The sequence below is a fragment of the Salmo salar genome, unplaced genomic scaffold (genome assembly GCF_905237065.1).
Source record: "Salmo salar unplaced genomic scaffold, Ssal_v3.1, whole genome shotgun sequence".
Lineage (NCBI taxonomy): Eukaryota > Metazoa > Chordata > Actinopteri > Salmoniformes > Salmonidae > Salmo > Salmo salar.
In genome coordinates this window covers 488,238-498,823 of record NW_025548891.1, presented here as the reverse complement: position 1 = coordinate 498,823, position 10,586 = coordinate 488,238, and the positions used below count along the sequence as shown (strand labels likewise).

The window sequence follows — 10,586 nt, the reverse complement described above, 5'->3', positions numbered from 1 at the left end:
TAGGCCCCTTAGTTTCAATGAAGGGAAATCTTAAAGCTACAGTATTCAATGGCATTCTAGACGATTCTGTGCTTTGTGGCAACAGTTTGGGGAAGGCCCTTTCCTGTTTCAGCATGATAATGCCCCTGTGCATAAAGCAAGGTCAATACAGAAATGGTTTGTCAAGATCGACGTGGAAGAACTTGACTGGCCTGCAAACCTCAACCCACCTCAACCCCATTGAACACATTTGGGATGAATTGGAACACTGACTGCGAGCCAGGCCTAATTGCCCAACATCAGTGCCCAACATCAATAATGTTTGTGGCTGAATGGAAGAAAGTCTCCGCAGCAATGTTCCAACATCTAGCAGCAAATGGGGGAACCAACTCCATGTCAAAGCCCATGATTTTGGATTGAGATGTTCTATGAGCATGTGTCCACATACTTTTTGTAGTGTATTTTATCTTGCCCATTCACAGTCCGAATGACACACACACAATCCATGTCTCAATTGTCTCAAGACTCCAAAAACCATTTTTTAACCTGTCTCCTCTCATTTATCTACACTGATTGAAGTGGATTTAAAAAGTAACATCAATAAGGGATCAAAGCTTTCACCTGGTCAGTCTGTCATAATGTTTTGTACACTCAGTGTCTGACAGGATTGGATGTTTATTTTATTAAATGATTTTAGTCATTTAGCAGACGCTCTTATTCAGAGTGACTTACAGGAGAAATTACGGTTAAGTGCCTTGCTTAAGGGCACACCGGCAGGTTTTTCACCATGTTGGCTTGGGGATTTGAACTGCTGTTAACCGCTAGGCTACCTGCCACCCTATGCATGCAATGTCAATGTTGTTTGACTTGTTTGTGTATCAGCACATTGACCTAGTCTCACTGCAACACTGCGTCCATGTTGCTTGACACAGGCGTTTTCAAAGAACCTTTAGTCAAGGTGAGCTTCGCTCCCACTCAGTCTGTCTTATCAGACTTCCTGGTCTAACTGATTAACTTAATACTCAAACCTTATTGGCCGTTGAAAAGATTCAGTGGAACTCCCAGGGAGGGTTGGGGCACGTCTTTCAAACTTCCAAAATTATTTATTTTATTAGACTTTTTATTTTATTAGAACATTCAAAAGTACAACAGTAAGGCTACAATTTATACGATGACATTACAGTGATAGTTCAGCGATTTGAAATATTTAGATATTTGTTTCCTTACCATGAAAGCAGTCTATGGATAAGGAATCGGAGTGACTGCAATCCACAGTCAGAGTGACTGCAAGATCCACCCCCACACGGGAATATTTACCGTGCACCCACCTCCCACACAGGAACATTTACCCTGCACCCCACCTCCCACAGAGGAACATTTACCCTGCACCCCACCTCCCACACAGGAACATTTACCCTGCACCCCACCTCCCACAGAGGAACATTTACCCTGCACCACACCTCCCACACACAGGAACATTTACCCTGCACCCCACCTCCCCCACAGGAACATTTACCCTGCATCCCACCTCCCCCACAGGAACATTTACCCTGCACCCCACCTCCCCACAGGAACATTTACCCTGCACCCCACCTCCCCCACAGGAACATTTACCCTGCACCCCACCTCCCCCCACACAGGAACATTTACCCTGCACCCCACCTCCCACACAGGAACATTTACCCTGCACCCCACCTCCCCCACACAGGAACATTTACAAAGCACCCTCACCTCCCACACAGGAACATTTACCCTGCACCCCACCTCCCACACAGGAACATTTACCCTGCAACCCACCTCCCACACAGGAACATTTACCCTGCACCCCACCTCCCCCACACAGGAACATTTACCCTGCACCCTACCTCCCACACAGGAACATTTACCCTGCACCCCACCTCCCCCACACAGGAACATTTACCCTGCACCCCACCTCCCCCACACAGGAACATTTACCCTGCACCCCCACCTCCCACACAGGAACATTTACCCTGCACCCCACCTCCCACACAGGAACATTTACCCTGCACCCCACCACCCCCACACAGGAACATTTACCCTGCACCCCACCTCCCACACACAGGAACATTTACCCGGCACCCCTCCTCCCCCACAGGAACATTGACCCTGCACCCCACCTCCCCCACAGGAACATTTACCCTGCACCCCACCTCCCACACAGGAACATTTACCCTGCACCCCACCTCCCCCACACAGGAACATTTACCCTGCACCCCACCTCCCCCACACAGGAACATTTACCCTGCACCCCACCACCCCCCACACAGGAACATTTACCCTGCACCCCACCTCCCACACACAGGAACATTTACCCGGCACCCCACCTCCCCACAGGAACATTTACCCTGCACCCCACCTCCCCACAGGAACATTTACCCTGCACCCCACCTCCCACACAGGAACATTTACCCTGCACCCCACCTCCCCACACAGGAACATTTACCCTGCACCCCACCTCCCCCCACACAGGAACATTTACCCTGCACCCAACCTCCCATACAGGAACATTTACCCTGCACCCAACCTCCCATACAGGAACATTTACCCTGCACCCAATCTCCCACACAGGAACATTTACCCTGCAACCCACCTTCCACACAGGAACATTTACCCTGCACCCAACCTCCCATACAGGAACATTTACCCTGCACCCAACCTCCCACACAGGAACATTTACCCTGCACCCAACCTCCCATACAGGAACATTTACCCTGCACCCAACCTCCCACACAGGAACATTTACCCTGCAACCCACCTCCCAATGGACATTTATAATTGTTAAAAGGTAAATATGTATTATTATGTTTTATTACTGTTTCATTCACTTCTCACTTCAGCCGCCACCCTGCCCCCACCACCCAATGGAAATTAGACTGTTACCCTGCCCCCACCACCCAATGGAAATTAGACTGTTACCCTGCCCCCACCACCCAATGGAAATTAGACTGTTACCCTGCCCCCACCACCCAATGGACATTACAGACTGTTACCCAACCCCACCACGCAATGGAAATTAGACTGTTACCCTGCCCCCACCACCCAATGGAAATTAGACTGTTACCCTGCCCCCACCACCCAATGGAAATTAGACTGTTACCCTGCCCCCACCACCCAATGGACATTACAGACTGTTACCCTGTTACCCTGCCCCCACCACCCAATGGACATTACAGACTGTTACCCTGCCCCCACCACCCAATGGACATTACAGACTGTTACCCTGCCCCCACCACCCAATGGTAATTTATAATTGCTACAGTTGTAAATGTGTGTATATTATTATTACTATTATTATTATTATGTCTCATTCACTTCTCTTTTATTTATTACATGTTTACCTGCACTGTTGATCCCGGTGTATAAGATTTTCACTGTACCCTGCAATTACATCTCCATCCCAAGTGTACTAAACTCATCTAAAACTTTCACAACTGTCTGACTAAGAACATCTGTATGAAAACCAAATTAAAGATTTAAAAAACAACTGATGATGCTATATGAAAATAAATTGGTGGAGGAGATAAACCATAAACCTAAATTGAGAAACTTGTGTGACAGAAAGGTTATGTCCACCCTACAGCCAGAGATCACTATGTACTCAGGTAAGAACAGGGATATTGCCCCTCCATGTGTCAGCAGGCCGGTATTAGAGATCACTATGTACACAGGTAAGAACAGGGATATTGCCCCTCCATGTGTCAACAGGCCGGTATTAGAGATCTGTCACGTCCTGACCAGTAGAGGGTGTAGTTGGGTCAGGACGTGGCAGAAGGGAGTGAGTATTTTATTGTTTCATTTAATTTTGGCCGTGTGACTTCCAATCAAGCACAGCTGTAGAGGGTTGTGGTTGATTGGGAGTCACACATAAGTTGCCTACGTTTCCGTTGTGTTTCGTGGGTAATTGTGCTTGTCACTGTTGTTGCACCTGACAGGACTGTGTTGGCTGTCAGTTTTGTTGTTTTGTGGTTTTGTGAATTGCATAGTGTTCGTAACATTAAAAATGACGAACCCTAACTCCGCCGCATTTTGGTCCACTTCTTCCGTAGACAGCCGTTACAAGATCACTATGTACACAGGTAAGAACAGGGATATTGCCCCTCCGTGTGTCAACAGGCCGGTATTATAATTGTAGAGGAGAGACTTTGTAACTATTGTGACCTCGAAGAGGTAGAGAATGAAATTCAGTCAATACTTTATTGGCCTTTAAAAGACGATATACAGGTGTTTCTATTCCAGAAAGCCACTAGGTGGTAGGGCCTGGGAGAACCCTGGTGTTATTTGGCTGATCGAAAAAGAAAACCTGAAAGTTTTTTTTGTCCAGTCTATATTCATGTTTGCTAATTTGTTTGATAAATCCTGGAATTAGCAAAAAAGGCCAACCTTTAATTAAATTACATATTTATGTAACCGGTGTGAAATGGCTAGCTAGTTAGCGGGTGCGCGCTAATAGCGTTTCAATAGGTGGCGTCACTCGCTCTGAGACCTTGAAGTAGTTGTTCCCCTTGTTCTGCAAGGGTTGCGGCTTTTGTGGAGCAATGGGTAACGATGCTTTGGGGGTGTCAGTTATTGATGTGTGCAGAGGGTCCTTGGTTCGAGGCGAGGAGACAGACGGATGCTATACTGTTACATTTAGTTCTAAGTGTATATCAAGTCCACGTACGTATGGATTGTGCATAGGCTTGTATATCTTTCACATTTGAATTCTTTCTTGGGGGCCCGACCGGGTTTAAATGCTTTTTCAGTTTCATTCATTTGTATTTATACATCTGTATTCATTAATTGTAGTTTTTGCTGCTAAAAGGTTATTGTTATTGCCAGGACAACCTTATTATCATGTTGATTCTTCGTATTCGGTGGGGGGGAGCTGCAACTCAATATTAGGAAGGTGTTCTTAATGTTTTGTACAGTGTTGAGTGTGAAAACCCAACAGCATTGCAGTTCAAATCAAATTTTTTTTTGTCACATACACATGGTTAGCAGATGTTAATGCGAGTGTAGCGAAATGCTTGTGCTTCTAGTTCCGACAATGCAGTAATAACCAACGAGTAATCTAACCTAACAATTCACAACAACTACCTTATATACACAACTACCTTATATACACAACTACCTTATACACACAAGTGTAAAGGGATGAAGAATATGTACATAAAAATATATGAATGAGTGAGTGATGGTACAGAACAGCATAGGTAAGATGTAGTAGATGGTATCGAGTACAGTATATACATATGAGATGAGTAATGTAGGGTATGAAAACATTATATAAAGTGGATTTTTTTTTTAAATCGGCTGGAGTTGAGTCATTATGTTGGCAGCAAACACTCAATGTTAGTGATGGCTGTTTAACAGTCTGATGGCCTGGAGATAGAAGCTGTTTTTCCAGTCTCTCGGTCCCAGCTTTGATGCACCTGTACTGACCTCGCCTTCTGGATGGTAGCGGGGTGAACAGGCAGTGGCTCGGGTGGTTGTTGTCCTTGATGATCTTTTTGGCCTTCCTGTGACATCGGGTGGTGTAGGTGTCCTGGAGGGCAGGTAGTTTGTCCCCGGTGATGCGTTGTGCAGACCTCACTACCCTCTGGAGCGCCTTACGGTTGTGGGCGGAGCAGTTGCTGTACCAGGCGGTGATACAGCCAGACAGGACGCTCTCAATTGTGCATCTGTAAAAGTTTGTGAGTGCTTTTGGTGACAAGCCAAATTTCTTCAGCCTCCTGAGGTTGAAGAGGCGCTGCTGCGCCTTCTTCACCACGCTGTCTGTTTGGGTGGACCAATTCAGTTTGTCCGTGATGTGTACGCCGAGGAACATAAAACTTACTACCCTCTCCACTACTGTCCCGTCGATGTGGATAGGGGGCTGCTCCCTCAGCTGTTTCCTGAAGTCCACGATCATCTCCTTTGTTTTGTTGACATTGAGTGTAAGGTTATTTTCCTGACACCACACTCCGAGGGCCCTCACCTCCTCCCTGTAGGCTGTCTCGTCATTGTTGGTAATCAAGCCTACCACTGTAGTGTCGTCTGCAAACTTGATGATTGAGTTGGAGGCGTGCATGGCCACAAGTTCTTGACAGGAACAGGTACATCTGGCACCTACTATCATACCCCGTTCAAAGGCCTTAAATCTATTGTCTCCCCTCTGAATGGCAACACACACAATCCATCTCTCAGTTGTCTCAAGGCCCTTAAATCTATTGTCTCCCCCTCTGAATGGCAACACACACAATCCATCTCTCAGTTGTCTCAAGGCTCCAAAATCATTGAACCTGTCTCCTCACATTAATCTACACTGATTGAAGTGGATTTAACAAGTGACATTAATAAGGGATCACAGCTTTCACCTGGATTCACCTGGTCAGTCTAGGTCATGGAAAGAGCAGGTGACCTTAATGTTTTGTACACTCAGTGTATATTTGCCACAAGGATTACGAAACATTTCCCATTAGGATGTGGAATCGGTGTCAACATGTTTTTTTGGGGGGTAATTTTGGAATCAGTGTCAGCATGTTTTTTGTACATTGTCCTTGTGGCTTGGTGAGCCACAAGTATTTATTTATTTGTGTTTGTGTGTTCTTGGCTTTTGAATGGTTTCAAATAGGATCACACCACATGCATGGTTATAGTTTGTGGGCTGGTATAGGGCTGTGTGTGTAAGTAGTGGAACTAGGTGCATCACCTGACTAAAGATGTCAGAAGGTTTCTGTAATGTACTCTATATTTGGCAGAAGGATGAGGCTACATTTCCCAATAGGATCTAGATTCAGAGTAAACATGTTTTTTGGTACTTTGTCCTTGTGGCTTGATGAGCTACACGTATAAAAGCGTTCCTCTTTCTCAAGCTGAACAGAACCTACAGACTACCACCTGTGATTCCTTCTCTGACAGGAAAATATTACCATGGAGAAGTTGGCCATCCTTCTGCTTCTGAGTGCTGCCATTGCACTGGGCGACACAAACCTGACCCAGCTCCTTGGTTTAGAACCCTTACTGAAGACTGAGGAGGAACAGACTGCTCCTGTTGAGGCTCAGGTAGCAGCAGTGCAGGAGGGGACAAAGGAAAGTTCATGTCCTTCAGACTGGCACACATATGGATCACGCTGTTTCAAGTTTGTCAGCATTCAGCAGTCATGGGCAGATTCCGAGCAAAACTGTTTGGCACTTGGTGGAAACCTAGCATCCGTGCATAACCTTTTAGAGTACCAGTTCATGCAAGCACTGACAAAGGATACCAATGGCATACCTGACACCTGGGTTGGAGGTTTTGATGCAGTCAAGGAGGGCTTATGGATGTGGTCAGATGGGTCCAGATTTGACTACACTAACTGGAACACTGGTGAGCCCAATAACGCTGGAGAAGGAGAGGACTGTCTGCAGATGAACGCTGCAAGTGAGAAGCTCTGGTACGACATGCCCTGTGAGTGGAAGTTTGCATCGCTCTGTTCCAGAAGAATGTAGGCTAGGAAATGACACAGCTACTCTACCTCCCACCTCCAGGGGTCAACAGTCTACACTTCAATACAAAACCAAGATCTGTCACTCACTGCAGCTCACCAACATGACAAATAAAACATGTATTCACAAAAAAGCTATCCACCTATCTAATGATTAGCCAACGAGCCATATCTAACAGTTAGAAATAATGACAGAGGAATTTACAAGAGACAGCAAACAGCAAACATGTAGCTACTGAAAAAACTGCCTTTGAAGTTCAGTGCAGACTTTTATACTAAGTCATGATCTGCTGTTAGCTAGCTACTGTTTAGGTAGGCTAACCTTTCAGGTTAACTAACATTAGGTAAACTTGTGATGAAACTGTGTGATGTTGATGATCCTGCTTTTCAAATTAAAGATAAATGACAAACTATTCAGAGTGTTTTCTTCATTTGCTATTGCTTAACAAGTTGTCATGGCATCAGTTAGTCAATGGTAAGTTATTTTTAAACTAGAATAAAGACAATCTCTCAATGACATGAACCTGCATCACTAAAAATAATACATGATAAAACCTTATCATACTGTTAATTATGAATGAGTAACTCTCTTCCTAACAGACCATTTGTTTCTGAATGGTTTAGATGCAGGAAATTAAAGTTATATAACTATTAACTAACATGAATTATCAGCTTTTTAAAATAATGTATTAATGCATTTTTTTTATGGCTTAGTAAACATGCATACAATGAATAAATACTTAGTAGATATTAAATGAATGATTTTTTTATTCAGGTTAACTAATGCATTAACTAATGTACCCTTATTGTAAGTGTTACCATTCCCTGTCTTTCATATCTGAGGCTAAATCCATGAGGCTAAGAAATGTGACAGGGAATGTGTCCACAGAGAGAGAGAGAGAGAGAGGGGGAGAGAGAGAGAGAGAGAGAGGGAGAGAGAGGGAGAGAGAGAGAGAGAGAGTGTTATTCTATTTCTCCCCTGAATGAAGGACTGAAGATGCTCTGAGATTAAAAGGCAGAAAAGAATGAAAAGGCGGAGTCACAGGGACGGAGAGTCCCTCACACAACAACGTGACAGCCAGTAGGGCTTTAGGAGGAGGGAGATATGAGGAGGAAGCTGCTTCTATTGGGCAATTGTCGGAGGAAATTCATTTGTGACACCAGGTTATATTAAAATTATACTTCACTTTATTTGCACCTACTACGCTTAAGGCGAGGTTAGCGTATACTGTAGGCTCACTGGTCAACAAGAGCAGGAAAGGACAGGGGACAGCAGAGAAGTACAAGTTGAAGAAAGTGCAGTGTCAGAGACACAAATGAAATAAAAACATCTGCTTTTCTCCATACCGTCATGACAGTAGCAGATATTTCAAAACGTTAAAAACAAATAATTTAAATGACTCTTTATACACAATTCCATTAGAAGCATCAAACTCATAGCTATAAGGCGTTTGGATATGAAGCTTACGTCATGCTTCAGATTGATAGTGAAGTCAGCCTTGAGTGGGTCCTCTCTCACTTTGTTTGTGAGCCTCGAACATCAGACCACTGTCTATTAGAATTTGCAGTTAGAACTGAATAAAAGTATTATTACTACCTTTTAATCTTGTCTTCCTGACTGTATTATACTAATTCTGTTTCTACTGAGTGTACAAAAAATGAACAATACCCTCCTAATATTGAGTTACCCCCGCCCCCCTTTTGCACTCAGAACAGTCTCAATTTGTTGGGTCATGGACACTACAAGGTGTCGAAAGCTTCCCCACAGTTGTGTCCAGCTTCCCCCACAGTTGTGTCCAGTTGACTGGATGTCCTTTGGGTGGTGGACCATTCTTGATACACACAGGACACTATTGAGTGTGAAAAAACCCAGCAGCGTTGCAGTTCTTGACACAAACCAGTGCTCCTGGCACCTATAACCATACCCCCGTTCAAAGGAACTTAAATACACTATATATACAAAAGTATGTGAACACCCCTTCAAATTTGTGGATTCAGCAATTTCAGACACCTGTTGCTGACAGGTCTATAAAATTGAGCACGCAGCCATGCAATCTCCATAGACAAACATTGGCAGTAGAAAGGCCTTACTGAAGAGCTCAGTGATTTTCAACGTGGCACCGTCATAGGATGCCACCTTTCCAACAAGTCATTTCGTGAAATTTCTGCCCTGCTAGAGGTACCCCCCCCACCGATCAACTGTAAGTGCTGTTATTGTGAAGTGGAAACGTCTAGGAGCAACAACGGCAGAGATCAATGTGGAAGAACTTGACTGGCCTGCAAACCTCAACCCACCTCAACCCCATCGAACACCTTCGGGATGAATCGGAACGCCGACTGCGAGCCAGGACCTAATCGCCCCAACATCAGTGACCCGACCTCACTAATGCTCTTGTGGCTGAATGGAAGCAAGTCCCCCTGCAGGAATGTACCAACATCTAGCAGCAAAGTGGGGGACCAACTCCATGTCAATGCCCAAGATTTTGGAATGAGATGTTTGATGAGCACGTGTCCACATACTTTTGTAGTGTATTTCGATCTTGCCCATTCACACTCTGAATGACACACACACACACAATCCATGTCTCAATTGTCTCAAGCATTTTGTTTTACCTGTCTCCTCCCCTTCTTCATCTACACTGATTGAAGTGGATTTATTAACAAGTGACATCAATAAGGGATCGAAGCTTTCACCTGGATTCACCTGGTCTGTCTAATGTCATGGAAAGAGAAGGCGTTCTTAATGTTTTGTACATTCAGTGACGCTGTTATAATAACCAAACAGTTGGAATAAAACAAATATTGATGATGTAAACTGGGAGTACAAAACATTAAGAACACCTTCCTAATATTGAGTTGCACCCCTTTTTGCCCTCAGAACGGCTTCAATTCGTCGGGGCATGGATAAGGTGTTCCATGGGGATGCTGGGGCCATGTTGACCCTACTGCTTCCCCACAGATGTGTCCAGTTGGCTGGATGTCCTTTGGGTGTTGGACCAGTCTTGATACACACGGGGAAAATGTTGAGAGTGAAAAACCCAGCAGCGTTGCAGTTCTTGACACTCAAACCAATCTTTTGTGTTGCCCATTCACCCTCTGAATGGCACACACACACAATCCATTTTCTCAATTGTCTCAAGG

At 44.7% G+C, this 10,586-nt stretch overlaps 1 protein-coding gene across 1 annotated transcript; it reads left to right on the top strand.

Annotated features, from left to right (window-relative positions):
• Positions 1 to 6,828: 6,828 nt before the first annotated feature.
• LOC123723934 (ladderlectin-like) lies at positions 6,829 to 7,857 on the top strand. The gene has a single exon (XM_045712815.1). It carries the CDS (start codon positions 6,892 to 6,894, stop codon positions 7,447 to 7,449), a length of 558 nt encoding a protein of 185 aa, XP_045568771.1. The 5' UTR covers positions 6,829 to 6,891; the 3' UTR covers positions 7,450 to 7,857.
• Positions 7,858 to 10,586: the final 2,729 nt, after the last annotated feature.